The 22,827-nt window shown below is 38.8% G+C and overlaps 1 protein-coding gene across 1 annotated transcript in view; it reads left to right on the forward strand.

Moving 5' to 3' along the window:
- The first annotated feature begins 919 nt into the window (after positions 1–919).
- Positions 920–22,827, forward strand: part of LOC131070364 (uncharacterized) — a 55,172-nt gene continuing 33,264 nt past the window's right edge. Inside the window, exon 1 of the mRNA XM_058005867.2 lies at positions 920–2,527. Coding sequence (XP_057861850.2) covers positions 1,634–2,527 — 894 coding nt within the window. The 5' untranslated portion in view covers positions 920–1,633. The remainder of the gene's footprint in view (positions 2,528–22,827) is intronic.

Consider the following 22,827-nt stretch of genomic DNA (forward strand, 5'->3'; position numbering starts at 1 on the left):
CTCTAAATTTCAAAAAAACAACCAATTATGTGATGCCACATTAACACACTATTAAACATGATTTAGTGCACACCTATAAGTCTTAAGTATTACTTTTTTGAGACCATTATGGACACATTCACAAAAGGATATGTTGATGTGACATCATATTGACCATGTGGACTTGAAAACAAATCTTTTAAGCAAGAGACTGACAAGTAAATTGTTGTACAAAATTGAACATGATTTGAAATATACACGTAAGATTTTGAAAAAATTAAAGTTCATGTATTGATCGTCTCCCCTATTAACATGACACTTTTAATGCTCCACTAATAAATATTATCTTAACTATTATATCCCGCTCAACCATAAAACACTGCACACTCTCCCTCTACACTCAAAAAAAGAAGAGAAAAAAGAAGCCCATCATATTAACATGACACTTTTAATGCTCCACTAATAAATATTATCTTAACAATTATATCCAGCTCAACCATAAGACACTGCACACTCTCCCTCTCCCTGCACACTCGGGGAAAAAGGAAGCCCATCATTCAATGAAGAAAACAACAATCCAGAAAGAATGAAAAGGAGAGGGCCTCGCCGCACAGCTTGTGCGGTTTCCAAAATGGATGGAGATCATATTGTCCATTGAACTTGGTGAAAGGCTGCCCAAACAATTCAGTGAAAGCGTCATCCTCAGAAACTTTTGCATGACGGCTAAGAGAGGCCGTCAAAAAACGAAAAATAAAACTGGTGCTACCTTCCACCACCTGCTGAAGTAGACTAAGTACCTACTTAACATAATGTACCTACTTAACATAATGTTGGTTTTAATCTTACCCAGATCGGTCACACCCAAATTTCTTTCCACTCTTTTATGACTACTTTTAAGTGCCCTTAGTCATAGGAAGTCTCTCCCAAATTTTTGTCCCAAATTTTTGTTCTTCTTAAAAAGCCACAATTTGTATATGATTTAATTAGCATGGAGTTGGCACGATTCCAGCTGAAGTCTAGATGTCAACTCGTAAGATGTTTTCAAAGTTTCCAAAAAGTACACAACAATGAAAAAAGTTTGCTGAATCGTTGAATGCATTGTTTTAGGCTAATTCTGTACGTCCACACTGAACAGTGGTGGCTCTGGACTCTTATTTATTATTGTAAAATAGAGCTGATTTGATAGCTGCAACTATCCGCTTGAAATTTGACTGTCTCCGTCTCAGGGCAGGTCTCTGATTAAGATCACGCCCATATTTAAAAAATGGAATTTATAATGGGTTGAATTCTGCTAGTGCACAGTGGGATTTGTAGGTAATTGGATTTCAGGAAGCGCGTCTTTAAGCATTTGGGAGGCGTTATGCCCAACAAGTTGAGTCTTACAAGTTTGGTTCTTGCAGGTCTCTGATTACAGTTACATCCTGCATGGTAGGCGGGTGTTGAGGGCAAGTGAATTTCAAATAGCGGGTCTTTTAGCATTTGGAAGGTATAGTACCGAGTGGAGTTTTGGGCCTTATATCAGAAGTTTGAGATTTGAACAGAGGATTGTCTATATAGATTATCGTAAGAGTTGGGTTTTGGGTATTCGTTTATTTTATATATTGTAATTTGGCGACAATTTGTTGTGAATAATTGGACTTTTAAATTGACCAATATGATTTTGGGTTCAATATCTTGTCTACAAAATCCGATTTTTGGGGAGGCCTCAAAAGGAATCTTGTATCGGACTGAGAATTTCTCTTTCAGTCCAAGGCATGTGCTTGTTAGACAATCCCCACATACGATGTCCACTAGATGTTATTGTAGTATCCTAGGAACTGTTAGTCATACAGCATGCCATTCTAGGAAATCAGTAAATCCTGAAAGAATTGATTGTTTAACTAGAATTCCCCAGAAATTTCATAGACAAAATAGGATTCAGAAGGGATTTACCTTATTTCGAGGATATAAATCCAGCAATTTCGATTATGGTAAAAAACAGGTGGTTTTATCTTCATTATCCTCATTTGCAGAGCCTGATGGAGAAGATATTGAGAGAAATTACTTTGACAAGGAAGAGAATAAAGATTATAAAATAAGCAACAGTACTTCAAGGCTTGATAAGGGTGGGGCTCAGAATCAAAAAGTGCAAGGAATGTCAGAAGCATTTAACATCTCCCCCCAAACAGCCTTTGCCATTTCAGGAAGCATTGCATTAGCAGCCCTCGTTCTTCCACTGTTGATGAAATCTCTAGGACATGGCCTGCCTATGAAAACAAAGAGTCTTTCTTATCTAACACTACTGTGTGGGTTCTATATGGCATGGAATATAGGTGCCAATGATGTTGCAAATGCAATGGGAACTTCAGTTGGCTCAGGTGCACTAACATTGAGACAGGCTGTGTTGATAGCAGGATTCTTGGAATTTTCAGGAGCTTTTTTGATGGGTTCACATGTCAGTAGCACCATGCAGAACGGAATTTTGGTTGCAAATGTATTTAATGGCAAGGATTCTCTGCTATTTGCAGGTATGCTGTCATCATTAGCATCTGCAGGCACATGGTTGCAGGTATGTTTTAAAACATAGATTATATATTTCTTTAGCTGGAAATTCATTTTGGGCAGCGCACATTTCTGTTATCTCTTCATTAGTGTTTCTTAGTAAAAGCCAGTCTCACAAATCATTTTTTGTCAACAATGACTTATGGGTATTGCATTTTTGGATATTGGTATGGACTAGGCTGTTAATTTTTGAGTGACCTTTTAGCAATCAGTTCTCACGGTTCCAGTGAAGATATCTGAGTGGGTCATCATGTCTATGAATGCTCTAGGCTTCAATTTGTTGCATTGTAATTCATAACCATGTCTCTCCTGATGTGAAGGGCTACTGATGAATGATAACTTAGTACAAGATAATAGGGTAAACCGTAAAAGTCTTTTGACACTACTTAAAGCACTTGTTGATTTGTGTATAATAAAATCTTCTATGTAGAAATATTTTATATGATGGATTGATTAACAACAATTCGGTTGCCCATTATTACACACAGAGATTGGTTTATGACACAGATGCTTGAAAGAGATTGTGCCTCTGGTGTTTTTTCTGATTGTTGACTGACATCGTATGATTTGTTATGTACAAGAGCATTATCACTGTTCGGAGGTCTTTGTGGAGAATTACTGCTTTTTCTATATGAGAATTGAATCTTATATTTTAGAAAATAATAGCTCATTTTAGTGTCCTGTGTTTTATTTTGATCATCATGCAAACAAAATTACTTGAAAACTGAAATGATCTGAGACTTTTGTAGTACAGTGCAAGGTGATAGAAAGCGCAATGCAGGAGATAACTACAACTGTGGAGAAGTAGGAAACTTACTCTCTTGCTTAGAAGCAGGCTGAGAATTGTTTTCAATCAGTTGTATTTGAATTTTGAAAAGATGGGGATGGAACTGATGAAAGGAGGTGTTGTTGGCAATTGGCAATTTAATTACGTTCTGGATGAAGCATGCTCATTTTAGTGTCCTGTATTTTATTTTGTTCATTATGCAAACAAAATTACTTGAAAATTTAAATGATCTGAGGCTTTTGTAGTACAGTGCAAGGTGATGGAAAGCAATGTAGGAGATAACTACAACTGTGGAGTAGGAAATTCACTCCCTTGCTTGAAATAATGAGGCATTTGCATAGCCACCAACTTCTCTAATCATTGAGAGGCCAGCCTATTCCTCTTCATTGACTATATGATGTTGTGAGTGGGGTCCAGGGGTGGTGACATTAGAGGGGTCTGTTGGGCCCTGAAGTCACTGCTCAAACTTCTAGAGGGATCAATCTACTTCAAGGCCAAGAAAATGTTGCTCCTAAAGGTGGATATACTAGCTAGCTCATCAACAAAGAGTAAGTGATGATGGGCCGATTGCCAAGAGTGGATAATCTCTCCACTTTGGGCTTAGCTAGACCTAGGAGGGTATCTAGAGGCAATATTTAACAAGATTTAATTACAATTGAAGATAGAAAAATAGACAAATTTGTAGTAGTATCCAATGTATGCCTGGTCTCAAAAGTTGTTATCAGAACAAGGACTAATCTACTACACATATAACCTCTATCAAGTTGATGAAGACATCATTGCAATACTGCAAGATGTAGGTATGGAAGACATGATTATTTTAAGGTAAAATCCTTTAGGTAAAATGCTTGGAGGGCAATATTGATACCAACACAGGGTGAACTGGGCACAAATACCACCTAAAGGATATCATTTGTAGCTTGACTTGTAGGGGTTGAAGGATGCAAATCATTGATCCACACTCAAAAACAACCTTATCGTCCTCTAATCTATATTAGATATATTGTTTCATAGTCTCAGACACAGTCATTGCATCCGGCTAGGTCATAGATTCAGGTGATTGTTTGTAGAATCATTATTGCTCTAGCTAGCTAGGGAGAACAACACAAGTTGTTCTAGGTGTGGAACCAATTAATCCACTGACATTAGGAATTATTGCCCATAAGACATTGTTGGAGGCCACACTTGTATGAAATATATCAGGCTGTTGGAGAGCCTAGTACATTAGTTAGATCCGTGAGGTGGGCATTGACAATATATTCTCTGTTTGTTCATTGCAATTTGTTATTTCTATTACCAATAGTTTCAGTTTGTCCTTTGTATGTTAATTCAAGTGTTTATAGTTATTCCAGTTGTCCTTTTTATGTTGTTTCAAGTATTTGCAATTTTTGGAGAGCTGAAAATAAAGCAGGGAAATAAAAAACTAAATAAATAGACAGTAATATCACATTGGTATCAGAGCTAACAGTCTTGCAAACTTGTGGGCATAATTGATGATTGCATGCAAGGAAGCCAAAGAGATTTGAGGGCTGCAAAGAGGGAGAAAAGAAAACTCGAAGCATAAAAACAAGAGGCTTGTATTGGAATAAGAGGTAAAGATAATAGAAACATGGCAGATCAGGGAGATAAACTTGATGTTTTCATCTAGAAACATGAGTAAATGAATCAATTGCTCATCTAGATGATGCAACAAATGCATAATATGAATTCCACTAGGCCCAAATAGAATTTTATAGGTGAAGGTAGTAACTCTAATCAGATTGGCCCAACCAGTCACACACGTAACAACATAGCTTTAGCTAGATCAGCAGCTAGGACTTTTCAACCTGCATTTTTATCTAGAGAATAGGTGCCACTTGAGGCGGAAGAGCAAAATCCAACAACGTATGACATCAATGCTTGTATGGATGAGTACATGGGACTTGATCCGGATATCAAAAATCAAATTACATTTCCAAATTATTGTGATTTCAGGTCAAGGACTGGACCAAGAGTGGTTTGACTCTTCCCCCTTTTGATGGATCAAGGAAAAGTACTGTACGTGCTTGGTTTTAAAGTTAGACACCCATCTTTCACTCAGCCCTGTGTTGGAAGAGGAAGCTATCAAATTTTCTATTATTCATTTGGAGGGTATAGCTCACAAGTGGTGGCATCATGGGTTGATCACACAAGGGCATAATCAAATTGTTACCTATGCTAATTTTACATGAGGACTCATGAATGGATTTGATATGAAGGATCTGAAGTTGCATTTTAGGGAGTTGGCATAGTTGAGACAACATGGCACAGTGGATGATTATGTAGCGAAATTTTAGTGTGAATTAGTTGTGGTTCTATCTTTGATAGGGAGGAAACTAATGGAAGGTCCGGCTGAACCACTTTGGGGTTTGGTCAAGCCTTTTGAAACGGTATCATTATAAGAGGCCATCAAGAGAGCATTGAATTCAGAGGATTTAGTAACTAAGAACAAGATCTACTCCAAGATTGCACCATTGGGTCAACATAAGAAACCTTTTTCCTAAGATTTTCCCTCAACCTAAGACATTACCTCCTAAGCTAAGCAAGATGGAAGAAATTAAAATTGAGCTTTGAAGAAAAAAATTATGCTTCTATTGTAGAGAGTCATGGGAGCCAAGACATGCTTCAGAAAGGGACAAGTACACTTCATAGAGAGAATTTTTGATGAGGGTTCAAAGGTAGAAGAATTTGAGCCTAAGGTTGTAATTGATGAGGCGGGACATTAGGGCAAGGAAGGAGAAGAGTCTTTGTGAGGTACACTTGCTACACTCTTAGGAGCACCCAAGTGTCATCCTTTTTGATTCAAAGGAGTCTTATAGGGACATAGAGTGACAGTATTGATTGGTGATGGGGCTACCCACAACTTCATTGATGAGAGTTAGGTGACTAGGATGGGATTGAGGACAAATGATTTTGAGGGATTCAATGTTATAGTGGCTAATAAGTTTATTATCTCATGCAACAAAAGGATTCAACATCTTAATATGACCTTAGGGAGACATAGAGTGCAAGATGATTTTTATGTGGTTAGCATTGGTGAGATAAATGTGGTTTTGGATGTGTAATGGTTGTATTCACTTGGCGAGTTTAACCAAAACTATCAAACTATAGAGTTGAGATTCAAATATAAAGGAAAGGAAGTGGTTCTTCGAGGCCTATCGAATATATCTCCTAGGATTGTTTTGGCTGAAAGGATGGAGAGGGATCTTCATAGAGACCAAGTATCTTGGGCAGCATGGTGTTTGATTATAGACAGGTTCATCCAAAGATGAGACTTGCCATGTTGACACACAATCCATCTTGGATAAGCATAGTAGGGTGTTCAGTGATATTCCTTTAGGGTTACCACCAAATAGAGGTTTTTAGCATGCTATTGAATTGGAGGAAGGAACGAAACTAGTTAATAGTACACCTTATCGTCATCCTAGGAGGCATAATGAAGAGATTGAGAAGGTGATTAAGGAGTAGTTGGATATGAGTCACATATGGTTAAGCTCTAGTCCATTTTCTTTTTCCATGGTATTGGTCAAGAAGAAGGATCGTATTATGAGGATGTGCATTGCTTATAGAGCTCTCAAGTAGAAGACAATCAAGAACTACAACCCTATCCCTAATATTGATGAGTTGATAGATGAAATTCATAGTGTTGTGTACTCCAAGATTGATCTACAATCAAGGTATCATCAAATAAAGGTAAGAGAAGAGGATGTACATAAGATAGCTTTCAAGTGTCATATGTGCTTTATGAGTTCTTGGTCATGCCATTTATTTTAACTAATGCATTGGCCACATTTCAGTCTTGCATCAATCAAGTATTCAGTAAGCAATTGAGGAAGTGTGTTAGTCTTATTTAATGACATTGATTTAAATAAGACTTGGCTGCATCATTTGAATCACATAGATTAGGGGTTTGGTATTCTAGAGCAACAATCACTCTTTGCCAAGGCATCCAAATGTGAGTTTGGGTTGACAAAGATAGTAATATATGGCATGAAATTAGTGTCAAGGGGTTAGTGTGGATGATGAAGAATATAACACGACTGAGAGGGTTTTCTACTCTTTGCAACTATTACAGGAGGTTCCTAAAGGGATTCCATATGTTTTTTACTAACTTTTGTTTTGGAGTGTGATGCTTTAGGAAAGGGGATTAGAGTGGTTTTGGTGCAAAGCAAACATCCCATCGTATTCAAGAGTATGAATCTCAAAGAGTTAGAGAATAATTTTTCTATCTACGACAAGGAGATGCTAGCCATCATGCATGCACTAGCCATGTTTAGACAATATTTGGTTTGTGGGAGATTTGTGGTGAAGACAAATCATAATAGCTTGAATTTCTTCCTCAATCAAAAGAATTTTAATGATAGACATTAAAAGTGGGTAAGAAAGTTATAGGCCTATGATTTTTGTAACAACCACAACTTAATTAAGGAAAAAACAATAACTATAATTACATTTAAAGAATAATTTAACAACTTCAACTTCAGCTAGAAAAGAACAATTAACTAACTTTCATCAAAATTTGAAAACTAACTAGTCAACTGAAAAGTAGTTAAACTAAATCAACTGAAATAGGTGAGAGTTTAGAGAATACAACTCAATAAGCTTCTGTTGATGTGTATTTTGTACACGACCAAACACAGAATAAAATACCAAAGTATCTTATCCTCTCTTGAACAAAGTTCCTGACTGCTGAAGATCTCGCCGAAGGATCAGTCAAAGTAACTCCAAGGTTCTGCTTTGTAGGATCTCTACTCGTGGATAAGCTCTTCGCGGTATGATGTGATTTTGAATTTAAATCCCCCCCAATGTTTTGTTTATGTGACACATCTTCCACTTCAGAGGCCAGCTTGTTTATTTCCTAAGTGCCACACCTTACATTGTGTTTCATTGTGGTATGTGTTGGGAATATTAGGAGCCAAATAAAATGATGAGGTGGCTGCTTTCCTTTTAAACAAATAAAAAATAAAAAATGTCTCAAAAACGTTTTTCCTTTACCTTAGAGTTTGGTGGGGCCCAATCAAGGCTACGGTGGTAAAGGAAGTCAAAGGAAATACTATGCCTTAAAACAAGCTTTTAAAATCTCCATTTAAGATTTGTGGGGCCCAAGCAATATGTGGCATGGTAATTAAAAACACTTAAAATCCCCAGGCTAAAGCTCGGTGGGTCCCAACAAGAATCTTTAATAAAAAGTTAATTCAATTCTCCATTTTGAGTTTAAAGTGGGGCCCAAAAAGGTGATGAGAGGAATGTGAGGGAAGTGGTGAGGGAAGCTGCTACGTGGAGAAAGAGGGGAAATGGGATGTTGGAGGAAAGGGGGACATAAGGGATATAAATAATGGAAGTAGGAGAGGCGTCGGGTTAGGAGGTATAAGAGATAGTGGATGGAGTTAGGGAAGGTTAGGGAGTAAAATGTAATGGGAGGTATGAGGGGGTAATGAAAGGGTAGAGGGGTTTAGGTTATAATGGTATGAGGTTTAGACTAGGGGAAGGAAAGGTGGGATAGATGGGTAAGAAGGTTAGGGGTAGGGGTAGAGGTAGAGGTAAGCTTAGGGAAATAAAGGAAGTGAGACTTATGGGATGTGGGTTAGAATAGGTGATTTTAGGGGAATAAAGGGGGAAAGGAAGTTAGTGTGGATGGTAGGCTAAAGGGAGTGTGAGATATAAGGTATGAGGGGTATGAGGGGAAGAGAGATGTTAGGATAGAATAGGGATAGGGGTAAGGTGGAAAGAGGAAGTTAGTGAAGGGAGGTGAGGGTGTAAGATGGAAAGGTAGGTTTAAGTTAAGTGAAGGGAGGTGAGGGTGTAGTGGTAGGACTAAATGTAGGTGAAGGGTAGTAGATGAGTATGTTAGGTGAAGGTGATAAAAGATAAAGAGAGATAGAAGGTAAGGGATATGGAAGTGGAAAGGGTAGGGTGAAATGGTGATGGTAGGAAAGGGGAAGTGGAAAGCCGTTAAGATGGAGGGTTATGGAATGAAGAGAGAGATGAAAGGATGAAAGTGTGGAATGGTGATGGCGAAGGCGAGGAATGGAAATGAGAGTGATCGGGCCTGGGCACTGTTGACGTGTATTTTGTATACAATCAAACACAGAATAAAATACCCAAGGGTACCTTATCCTCTCTTGAATAAAGCCTCTGATTGCTGAAGATGTCGCGAAAAAGGATCAATCAGGATGACTCCAAGGTTCTTTGATGTAGGGGCTCTACGTGTGGATAAGCTCTTTGTGGTATGATGTGATTTGCTGGAATCACAAGGGGACTTACACTTGATGCCTGAACTTCTGATTTGCTTTGAATATTGCTGGAACACAGGATTTCACTAGCTTTGATTTGAAAAAAGAAAAAAAAACGAGGGCGAGGAGAGGATCTAATCCTAATACTAAGGAATGTAGGAGCAATGATTGATCTTCGATGAAATTCTAACTAAGTCTTGTTTTGACATCGCTGGACCATCTCCACAAGGCTAGTGCGATCTTCGAAGGAAAGCTTTATGATGTTCAAATTATCACTGCAGGCATAGACACCATCAGGTTGATGCATATCAATGAAGAAGCGATAATTGAAGTTAGGCTTAAGCTGAACGATTCCAGTTGACTACGCAAGGCAAGTCTGCAATCAACAAACTGCTAGTAGTATGGATATACGAATTCCACCATCAATCAAGCACATTTCTCCCACTCATCTAATAACATGAAATCAAACATGAGAAGTATAAAGACCATGCAAATTGTCGAATTGACCCATAAATTTCACCATTTCTTCAATGAAGTTACAAGTCTTTTACAACAACATCTTGGCAACAATCTTTGCCTTCTCTCTCTACTCTACTCTAATTGCTATTCTAATACTTCCAATTGCTTACTAACTATTCTGACTCTCTCTAAATTTTCTTTACAAAATGAAATGCCAGGGCTTATATAGTGCCCTCAATACAATTCGATGGCTTAGATCAATTCGAGATCAATGGCCAAGATTTTACAATGAAAACCCTAATTAGGGTTTGTTACAACCATTACATAACATTTAATGCTTGACCAATGATAAAATTGTATTGCTTGGACACATGTCCTCTCTAGAAAATTCGACCAATGAATAGCCGGGGTAGGTACATAGAAGTTTGTGCCACCTTCCATGAGTTAAGTACATTGAATTTGGAAATGCTGAGGTGGACCACACTGACTGGATGAGCGATGACTAGGATGCCACCTCGTCCGACACTTGTAACTTGGTAGATATTCAACTTGATGTTGTTGAGAAGCTAGCTTTAATTAATTCATCTGGAACTATTTGCTTCTTCAACAAACCCTTTGCTCTGACTTCTTGTGTCCTTGATTTGCAGGATGATGATGTACCTTGCCTTGGAATGTTGGATTGGAAGAGGTTGCCCTTATCTTGATGATGCTGGATCGAAGAAGGTCGTCCTTGTCAATGCTAGACTGGAGGAGGTCGCCCTTATCCTTGCTTGATCGTCCTTGATGAGACCGTCCTTGATCTGGCTTGATTTTCCTTGAGAAGAGTCTTTCGACTTGTAGATCTTTCGAGCTTGGGAGTCGCCATCTTGATACCTACACAACATTTCACAATTAATAATATATCTTGAAATCTAAAAATTAAACTTTAAAAGGAAGATTCAAGATTTTAATTTAGGAAACCTCATGATAAATCTTGAGTTATCATTTCCTAATTTAGGATTTTCAAAGCAAAATTTAAATCTTCAAAACTGGTGCCAAGGTGATTACGCCATACCTCCACTTGGGAATTAATTCTAAAAAATGATGCAAAAATAGGAGAATTCGCTAGGCAAAATGTAGATCAAGACTCTCCCTTGGATAAAATGCACCTCCTTTAGCTTGGAAAAGAACTCCACCTTCCACTAGCTTCTTCAAGATCTGGAAATTCGCCTTCAAATGCCTTCAAAACATCTGGAATTTATCCTCCAATCTAGCAAGAAATACGCCTCTCCAATAGCCTTCAAGATGAATTTCGCCTTCCTTAGTCTCCACACTTGGTAGAAATTCGCTCCACACAAGCTAGATTTCGCACCTCCTCTTTGCCCTCCAAATCGCACTTGGAATAATGAATGATTTGAATAATGAAAAAAACACCTCCAATATATAGAGCGCTCACCTTCCACTTACCCATGAGGCCGACCTTGCAAATAAAGGCAAAATAATAAATAAAATTAAAAAAGAAGAGGCCGACTTGATAAAATGAATAAAAATGATACCCCAAGTGCTCCCTTTTTAATTTCAATTTCACAAAAATTAATTTTAAATGCCTTTATAATAAAAATTTTGATTTTCTAAGGCTCAAAATTAATTTATTAAATGCCAATGTGTTTTTTATTTAATGCCAATTTAATTTTAATTTTAAAAAAATATTTCGAAGCCTTTGGAAGAAGACTTTTTCATCGTTGCACAATCTTGCCTTAGCGTGGTTTTGGAGGAACATTATTGGTTTTACAAAAATCGCCCTAGTCCCTTGGAGAGGGACAGGAGCGCCTTCTAGTTCATGTTACAAACTCTTAATTACATCAATCTCCAATTACTTTCTAGACGTAGAACATCACTCCCCACTTCATCTTGAGTCCTGGCAACAAGCAATAGCATTTCAAAATGTTAGGCACTTAGGCATTTTGAAGATTTCGCTCTGGTCCCTTGGAGAGGGACAGGAGCGATTTTGCAACTATGAGCTTACTTGTGTTTTGCTAGCCTCCCAAATTATATTCAATGGATAAATCACACCCCTTTTCATTCATTTCAAACATAAAACTTGCTTTTCTTTTGCCAAAAGTTTGTCTTGTGAGAAAATCGCTCTGGTCCCTTGGAGAGGGACAGGAGCATCTTTTGAAAATCGCTCTGGTCCCTCGGAGAGGGACAGGAGCGCCTTTGCAACTTGGGTTGAATTTTTCCTTTGTAGGCCACTCAAGTTATATTCAACGAATAAAACACACTTCCCTTGACCTCTTCAAATCGCGAAATCACTTAAATCTTGCAAGGATAATGCAAATTTGGAATTCAAGCTCCAGTCCTTCAGTGAGGGACGGGAGCACTTTTTCATTTTTAAGCCAATTCGTCCTTTGCTAGGGAAGATTTCACCTTACTTCATGCTATGAATAAAAGTTAATGTCCAAAAAAGGTCTAAAATTGTGCATATAAAGAAAAGCGCTTTGGTCCTTCAGTGAGGGACAGGAGCGAATTTGACCTTCTAGGCAAAAAACTTCATCATTTCATTGTCTTGTCTTGATGCTCTATCATGCTCATTTTGTTCTTCATTGTGTCTTTGATGTTTCAATTTGACCAAACAAGGTCAGGAATGACTCAAATAAGCCATTTCGCCCTGGACCCTTGGTGAGGGACAGGAGCGCTTCGCCTTGGTCCCTTGGAGATGGACAAGAGCGAAATTCGCTCTGGATCCTCAGTGAGGGACAGGAGCGAAATTTGACTTTTCGAACTCTCTATCAGGATAATTTTTATGGAATATAACATTTAAGTATAAGAAAGAAGAAAGATATACTTTAAGTTATATTCCATATATACTTTCAGGATGTTTGAGAGTGGTTTCAGACCTCCAGGAGTTATATTGCAAAATCTAGTTTTTTGAGGTTTTTCAGTTTCCAGACTTAGTCAAATTTCAGGATCAGGACATTCCAGACTTAGACAAATTTCAGGATCAGGACTTTCAGACTTAGCCAAATTTCAGGATTAGGACTTCACTCCAGCAGGACCTGCTATCCTATTGATCTCCCCGACAGCACTCATAATGCAAAGGCTAACTAACAAAACCCTAAAAGACCAAAAAACAAACCCTAAAAAGCAAAAAAAAAGCAAGGGTCCCCATTTGCAATGGGGCGATGTGTGAAAACGTCACAACAGGCACCCATGGGCAGTGTTGGGAGAAGTGGAAGTGATAAAATATTGGCTGAGTAAAGGAAGTGTCGAACCTCGGTTCATCTTAAAGAGACAAACTTGATCAACTTCTGACCTCTTGACCCACTATACCTCTTCAATGCAAAGGTTCATAGCGAAAGACCCAACACTAACCTAGAACTAAGCTAAGAGGACTAATCCTAGAAAGCGAAAAGCAGGGGTCCCCATTCGCAATGGGGCGATGTGTGAATACGTCACAACAGCTTCCCACTAAATATTTGGTACAAGCCTCGACATAGTCTAGGTGAGGAAGAGCATCATCAAGGGCTTTTCCACCCAACCACAAACTTGGCAGTTTCTCGTGCCCCTTCCTACTGGACGTGGCCCGACCCTGCACGAGGGTGCAGACTAAGGCTGAGTCCTAGTTGCCATCTTGCCATCTAAGCTTGGTGTTTAGAACCTACACACTTCTAGTCGGTCACACACTATAGGTACCTCCTAACTAGTATGACCAATATGACAAATGATGAAATATGGGTAAAACTCTAACCTCGAAAAATATCTTGGGCCACATTAAAATTGGCAAAAAGATGATGAAAATTGGTCAAAAGTGTTTTATCTTGCAATTCAAATGTCATTCAGATGATTCAATGATGATTAAGCATGAAAATAAGGTCAAACATTGTTGACCCCAATTTCTTAATAACATGATTTTTTAAAGGGAAAAAAATGGCAACTACAATTATTTTTAATTAATAGCGATTTTTCCAAATTATTTCATCTATGGTGTACAAAGCATATTGTGTTACTGCAAAATGTTCCTCAAGTTTAAGTCTCAAAATCAATTACAAACTATAAAACACAAATACCAACCCACAAACTTCAAAGTAACACAAAATGGACGAAGCCAATGAGGCTAGCCATTGCGAAGTACGATCCACTAGGAAGTTGTAGGTTGTGATGATGGAGCTCCAAGTAAGATCAATCACTCTGTCAAATATTGTGGCCTCAAGATCAAAACCTCTTCCTCATCAAAAAGTGGATCCTCTTCACTTGCAATGCATTCCAAATCTAGAGTAATCTTGTGAAGGTCAATTGGTTGATCGTCCTCAATACTTTATGATATAATTAAATTGTATGCATTTGAGTGTTACCTAAAAAAAAAGGTATTCTAACTACATATTGCAAGAAAACAATAATTAGAGATTACAATTGGAAATGCATGTTTTTGTTACATTAAAATATTTTTTAGCAAAGGTGGAGATTATGGTGGACAAAATTCAAATCATTAATCGACTATTTAGTCAAACAATTGTGTTTCTTGGAGTGCATGTGTTCAAACACACTCCAAGAATGCTCACAAGAAGATGATCAATGTAGTTCTTGTGAGCATTCTTTGTCAAAAAATCCACCATTTGGCTATCTAGAAACAATTTTTATCAAGATTCTATATCAGAATGTGTGGCATAGAAATTAGGATTCATCACAAGATAAGTATATCAATCAAAACGTTAAACATGATAGCTCAATCAAAAGAACACTCATTGAAATGAACCTAATTCTAAGCACATTCAATAGAGGCATAAAAACAAAGTATTCAAAATGAAAATCATGCAAACCAGACGTAGAATTGAACACTCCTTCCATGCGGCTCCATTGTTGTTCTTTCCTCTTCAATGGGTTTGTGGATCTCACCTACAAGTGCTCACACAATTGAAAGCAAAAAGGCTCAAGAGTACTAGAACTAAAATTTGATAGTTTGACAGCAATTCGGATTTCAAGAAGTAATTGAAGGGGATATTGAAGAAAAATTATCCAATTTATAGAGAAATTGGAGAAATCACAAAATTGGCATGATGCAATTCAAATGGAAATTGCAAATCAATATGACAAATTATGACAAATTATGCACTTTCCATGCACAATTTGATTGATTGACAATTTGATGACAAATTATGACACATTCTATGTCAAAATTGATTGATTATCAATTATGACAATTTCATGACAAATTGACATGCCATTCCCATGGAATTAGGAGATGAAATAGGAGGGAAAAGAAATTAGAAATTTGAAAAATTAGGAAATTGAAATTGATGACAAATTAGAAAATTGGAAATTGATGGAAATTAGAATTAGGATTTAGTGAATTAATTAATAATTTTTCATTTATTAATCAATTCACAAAGAGGAATAATTAGCCAATTAAATAAAGATTTAATTGTAATAAGAAGACTTAGGATTAATAAATAATTTAGTAATCCTAGAGGAAGAAATGGCAAATTAGGTTAAATGACCAAATCATAAAACCCTAGAAGACGAATTAGAAATGCGAAGATGACAATTAGGTCTTGATTAGAGATAATTAATGTCATGATTTGATTTTGATAAATGACCAATATGACAAAATGATTTGATTGAGAAATACGCCAATTGACATGATTTGATCCAAATTGACACAATTGAGACAGATAATGATTGATAGTGAAATGATCGCAAAATGACAAGATTGACAAGAGGACGAGGATCGATGATAAAATAGATTGCAAGATGACAAGATTGATAACGACCACGATCAATGACAAATTGATCGCAAGATGACAAGATTGAATATGACAACGATTGATGACAAGATAAAATCGATCAAAATCATGACTGGATAATGTTGTCGACAAGACCAAATTCGAGGACGAGACGATTGAAGAATATAGAAGAATGACTCGATGTTCGCAAAATGATAAAAATCAAGTGCGTGACATAGGAGAAATGTTAATGCGACGCAAAAACCTAAAATGAGGCAATGCGCAAATGTTAAAGTATGACCTCGCAAGCGTTGACCATTTTTGGGTGTCTACATTTTGCCCCTCTTTGAGACAATGCGATTCTGAGCGTTGTTTCAAAGAACAATAATAAAAATGCCCCAGACAATAATAATGACATATGCATGCCCCCTCGAGGAATTGGCCGGAAACATGCGGAAAAGAGGCCAATTGATCGATAAAAATGATAGGATCGAACAGACTGACAATCGGAGATCGGATGCATGACAGACAAGCAATTTAATGTGCACAAGACCGCGACCAACATAAGATGGAGAGGACGCACGTCCATCTATGCAATGACAAAGAGCTATAAATGGGACCAAGAGGGTGAAAATGACTCATTTGCACTAGCTAAAGAGAAGGATTTGTTGCTCTGGACAAGGACACTTGCAGACAGATGGCGAACATTCCAACGGCGGATCACCTTGGAGAACGTGTACACACATTCAGACGACCGGAGGATGCAGGAGCAGCGGTATGTATCTCGAAAACCCATGTTTTTGATTTCATGAATTTTGATGGCTTACGTGACATTGCGGGACCCACAGGAGGCACCAAAATGAACTCCTGCGCTTGTGTGGTCTAAACCTGCGCTTGTGTAAGGAGTTCTGCGCTTGTGTATGAATACACAAGCGCAATTCATCTAACACAGGCGCAAGTTTATCCAACACAGGCGCAAGTGTATGAATTTTGAAATTTGGACACCAGTGATATAGGTCATGGGAATGGCTTCAATCCATTTTGTAAAATATTCTGTAGCTGTAATAATGAACTTGTGTCCATTTGCAGATGTTGGCTGAATCTTGCCAATAAGATCCAAACCCCACTGAGAAAAGGGCCATGGAGATATAACAGAATGAAGCTCTTGAGCTGGTGCATGAATATAATCTCCATGAATCTGGCACTTGTAGCACTTTTTAACAAATTCATGAACATCTTTTTCCAAAGTGGGCCAGTAATACCCAGCACGAATCAACTTTTTGGCTAGGCTAAGACCATTGAAATGGCCCCCACATATACCATCATGAACCTCGTGTAAAGCCGTTTGTGCTTCGTCAGAATCCAAACACCTGAGGAGGGTATGGTCAAAAGAACGACGGTAAAGAGTGTCGGCGATGATGACATATTTGGATGTTTGTCGAATAAAGGCTCGGCGTTGGTTAGCGGAAAGGTTAGGTGGTAAAGTCTGGGATTTCAAATACTGATATATATCATTGTACCAAGGGGAATTGGGACCAACAAGAACGCACATCACCTCAGCAGTCGGAATGTCAAAAGAGGGGACTAGCAATTGTTCGACCAGGAATTCACACTTGTCCATATTCTGCGGCATATTTATCATAGAAGCAATTGTAGCCATCGCATCTGCCGACTTATTTTGTATTCTTGGCACTTGACTGAAATGGATAGCTGTGAATTTGGTCTTGAAGAAGTCTACCATGTGCTTATAAGGAATAAGCTTTTCATCCTTTGTCTCGTAGTCCTCATTGACTTGTCGGATGACTAATTGAGAATCTCCATAGACTTGCAAATGCTTGATATTCCAGTGAACTGCCACTCGGAGTCCGGTAACCAATGCTTCGTACTCTGCAATGTTATTGGTACATGGGAAAGTTATTCTGTACGACTTTGGAATAGCATCACCTTGAGGGGTGACAAACAAAATGCCTGCGCCGGATCCGAACTTGGTATGGGACCCATCAAAGTATAACTTCCATTCATTGGATGGTGTGAGAGCAAAGACTGATTCATCTGGGAAATCAGTCAACATGGGATGATCGTCTGAAATAGGAGCATCTGCTAGTTGATCTGCTATGACTTGTCCTTTTATCGCCTTTCGCTCCATATACTCAATGTCAAATTCACTGAGAATCATGACCCATTTTGCTAGGCGACCCGTCAAAGCTGCTCGGCTGAGCAAATATTTTAAAGGATCAATTTTGGCAATCAACAATGTTTGATGGCTTAGCATATAATGTCGGAGCTTTTGTGTTGCAAATACCACTGCTAAGCATGCCCTCTCAATAGTTGAATAATTTAGCTCATAGCCTACCAGTGTCCGGCTGATATAGTAAATAGCTCTTTCTTTGCCATTCTCATCTTGTTGAGCCAAAAGAACTCCTAATGCTGTTTCAGTTGCAGAGATGTACAATAAGAATGGCTTGCCTTCGATAGGAGGCATTAGGATAGGCGGCGACAACAAATAATCTTTAAGAGCTTGAAAGGCTGATTGGCATTGCTCAGTCCATTTAAAAGTGACACCTTTGTGCAATAGATGTTGGAATGGATGACATTTGTCAGCCAACTGAGCTATGAAACGACGGATTGACTGGAGCTTGCCTTGCAGACTTCTTAATTGTCGGAGGTTGGAAGGTGGAGGCATATCCATGATTGCTTTGACCTTGGCGGGGTCGACCTCAATGCCTCGGTGGGAAACAATATATCCAAGCAACTTTCCAGCTGTAACACCAAAGACACACTTTTTTGGATTAAGCCTGAGTTTGTAGGTCTCCATTCTGTCAAAGATTGGGCCCAAGAGGGCTAGATGACTATCTCTGGTGACAGATTTGCACAACAAGTCATCCACATAATCCTCCATCAAAGTATGCATAAAATCATGAAAGATTGTCGTCATTGCTCTTTGATATGTTGCACCGGCATTTTTCAGACCGAAGGGCATCACGTTCCAACAATAGGTGCCCCAAGCACAGGTGAATGCAGTCTTATGCTGATCTTCAGGTGCAATACGGATTTGATTGTAGCCGGAGAAACCATCCATTAGTGAAAGCATCTCATATCCAGCCGTCATGTCCACTATGATGTCTATGTTTGGCAATGGAAAATCGTCCTTAGGACATGCTTTATTCAGGTCCCTAAAATCTGTGCAGATGCGGATGCCCCCAGTTACTTTGCTAACTGGCACTAGATTTGAAATCCAGTCTGCGTAATCAATAGGTCTAATGAAGCCCACATCTAGCAATTTTTTCAATTCCACTTTGACCAAAAGAGCCACTTGAGGATGCATTTTTCTAAGTTTTTGTTTGACAGGTTTAGCACCTGGTTTCAGTGGCAAATGATGAAGGACTAACTCTGGATCAAGGCCAGGCATATCTGCATAAGACCACGCAAAGCTGATCTTCTTCTCCAGGAAGAAATTAATAAAATCAATCTTCTCTTGTTTTGACAAGGAGGCAGCAAAGTGAATGACCTTAGGGTTATCAGGTGTACCCAAATTGATTTCCTCAGTCATCTCTACCAACAATGTGGATTTGTCCTGAATTGATAGGGGTACGTCCACTCTTCCACCTTTGGGCGCCTCAGAAAGGTTTTCACCCGCAGGTACGTCTTTTATTTTTACTTTTGTACGATCAGAGAGCGCCTTACGGTTTTCACTCAAAGACCTATTCTTTTGATTTTTTTCTTTTTCTTTTTCTTTTTCATGACTGGAAGAGGGAGTTGACTCCCCAAAATATGCCGTTGAATCCAGGTCAATAGCAAAGCCTGCCTTATGGTCGCCTTGTGGTATACCTTCCCGTAGTCCCAGGAACTCTGCAATTGCTTCATCATTCTGAAAACAGTCCAACGTGAGCGGTTCTTGTTGGTCATATTGGATAAGTTGGGGATATATGAGGGGCATGTCATCATCGATTGTAAGGATAGAATGGGCTGATATGGTAAAAATGTGAATGTCCGTGGTGTCACTATCCGAACTGCTTGTGTCGGATTCGGAGCTGGGATCCCAAAATGACTCGATCCAAGCCTGAGGACAGGTTTTAGGAAGAGGAGTTATTTCATGTTTATCCTCCATAGGCAAGTTGTCAGGGTCAATGAAGATATTGTCAAGGGCATAGGGGCTGGAAGAAAAGGAACTCCACTCCCAGTCATTAGAATCAGTCTCTGGTTGGGTAACCTCAGGTGTTATTTCATCATCAGAATCACGCCCTTTTCGACACGTAGACCTTTTGGTAGATGTGGATCCAATTCGTAACGGTACAAAACCTAACCCTAAAGTCGGGGGTCGCCTCTCAGGTATGATGGGTTCTATCCTTCCATTGTTTTTCAAGCCTAAGCCACTGCAGCCATCATATCCTTTCTTCTGCAGCATAGTAAATCCTTTGCCATATAATTCCACTGGCAACTTGACAGGTGGAGTTTCAGTTGGATCCTTATAGAGCCAATCTATGGCGTCATCATCTATAGTTTCTTTGTCAAGTTCTCCCCATCTTGCAAATGTAGTGGGGGGCTGATATTGAATAACGACCTTGGGTTCCTTTTGCAATAAATGCGGTTTTCCATATGACTTTGGAGACATTGGCAAATTCCCAATGAGGAATGTTTGGTCCATTGAATATTCTCCACACCCTTGGTCTTGTATCTTCAGTTTTCCTTTAACAGCATCCAACAATGCATTGGGATCCACATAACTGTCTGGTTTGGCTTCTGTATTGACTGGTACTTGCCGCTGAGGAGTATCCCTTAGGGTAGCACAAAACTGGAACGGATTAGGATCTCCTGGAATGGTTATCTCAGTTCCGTTGTAAGGGTATTTCAGACATTGATGATAAGTGGATGGAACTGCTTTCATGGCATGAATCCACGGACGGCCAAGGATCATATTATAAGGGAGGTCAAGGTCTAGGACTTGTAGGAAAGTATTTTCCGTCACTGGACCAACTCTGATGGGCAATACAATTATCCCTTTGGATGGGCGCTCAGCATCATCATAAGCTTTTATTGTTATCCTTTTGGAAGCATCAATGTCATTTTCTGAATATCCGAGGCCAATGACCACTCTTAAGGTGCAGATATTAAGACCCGCTCCGCCATCTATCAAGACTCGTCGGACTTTGCAATTGTGGACAAAGACTTCTAGGTGCAAAGGGTCATTATGGGGAAGCTTGTCAGGTGAGATGTCACTATCGGAAAATGCAACATTTCGGGAAACGGCTAAATGTCCAATCCGCGCTTGAAATTGGTCAACATCAATATCTGTTGGGACAGTGGACTCAGTCAAGGCTTTATCTAGGACTGCACGGTGCATGGGAGACATTTTCAACAACTCTAGGATGGATATTTGTGCAGGTGTTTTTCCTAGATGATCCAAAAGATTATACTGACTCGCAGGCACTGGTTTGAGAGGGGCAGCAGGGGCTCCTTTTACGACTATTTTGGATCGACGAGTGGTGACTGCACAAGAAGGATCTTGTCCTTTTATTCTCAAGGTAGACACATACTCATTTGACGCATGAAAACAATTAATGACATTGTGATAACTGATATTTGCATAATTAGCCGTTTGAGCAGAATTGGAAGAAGACGCTTTACCCTTGTCATGATCAAGCAAAGGAGTTTTGAAAATAGTATGATCAGTATTAGAAGTCGGATGGGTTGGATCTATCTCAATTACTCCTTGTTCCAATAAATCTTGAATCATATGTTTTAATTGAAAACATGAAGCGGTTTTATGTCCTTTAGACCGATGATATTCACAGTACGCATTATCATTCCACCAATGCGGTTTTTCCGCTGGTTCTGCCTTAATATCTGGTAGTTTGATAAACTTCGCTTGTATTAATTGCTTCATGACTGATTCGATAGGCTCTCCCAATGGTGTAAACTGTCGGGGAGGCCCATCCCGCGATCGGAAGGGTTTGCGTTGTTGATTTTGTTGTTGGCCTTGTTGTTGATTGCATTGTTGAGCATACTGTTGTTGAGCATGTTGTTGATATTGTAGTTGTTGAGCATGCGGTTGATATTGCGGCTGTTGAGCGCGTTGTTGATATTGCGACTGTTGAGCATGCTGTTGATATTGTGACTGTTGTGTATGCTGCAACTGTTGAGTAACATTGTTCCTAGGTACTTGATTTTGTTCCATAGTCGACATATTAGGAATACTCAACTTCTTGATTGTGAATGGGGGTTGATTTGCATTTACCACTCTCGCATCAACAACACCATCATTAGTGACGTTCTTGTTCTTATACCAAAATCTGTTTCTATCCCCTGAATAATTTGTGTTGTCATTGTCCTTATTGAGCTTGATAATTCCTTTAGCTACAAGAGCTGCTTCAATATTCATCCCTTTCTTAATGAGTTTTTCTATAGTACTAGGACTTTTCAATTTTAGCTCATACATCATTTCTGGGACTAGATTTTGGATAAACAGATTCACTTGTTGTTCTTCGGGTATATCAAGAGAAGAACGACTATACAAACTTCGCCATCGTTGCAAAAAGGTCACTAATGGTTCACCTTGCTTTTGTTTGGTATTGCATAAATCCGACATAGTCACATCGCTATCGATATTGAACGCGAAATGAGATATAAACTTTTGTGCCAGTTCTGACCAAGTCTTTATATTTCCTGGCAAATGTGAATACCAATCCATAGCTTGTCCAGCAAGACTTCGTGCAAATAATCGCATTAAATATGTCTCCTCATAGCTTACTTCTGTGCATGCTGCGTAAAATGCTCGAATATGATCTCTTGGATTGCCATTCCCTCTATATTTCTCAAAGTGGGGTGCCTCAAAATGCTTGGGGAATGGAGGCATGTATACACTCTTGTCAAAGGGATTAGGACATAAATCTTGATCTGTATACAACTTCTTTGTTCCTTTAGCTTCTAATGCATCAATTTTTCGTCGCAACATCTCAAGTTGTTGCGCAATTGTATCAGATTGTAGAAGTTCATCATTAATCCCAATTGGTATTCTTTGTTGATATATCGTATTTCCGATTGGCTGTTGATACTCCGCCATGGCCATTTTTGGCGTCTCTTGCATATAAAGTTCTTGGTACTTTTCTTGTTG

The sequence above is a fragment of the Cryptomeria japonica genome, chromosome 3 (genome assembly GCF_030272615.1).
Source record: "Cryptomeria japonica chromosome 3, Sugi_1.0, whole genome shotgun sequence".
NCBI lineage: Eukaryota > Viridiplantae > Streptophyta > Pinopsida > Cupressales > Cupressaceae > Cryptomeria > Cryptomeria japonica.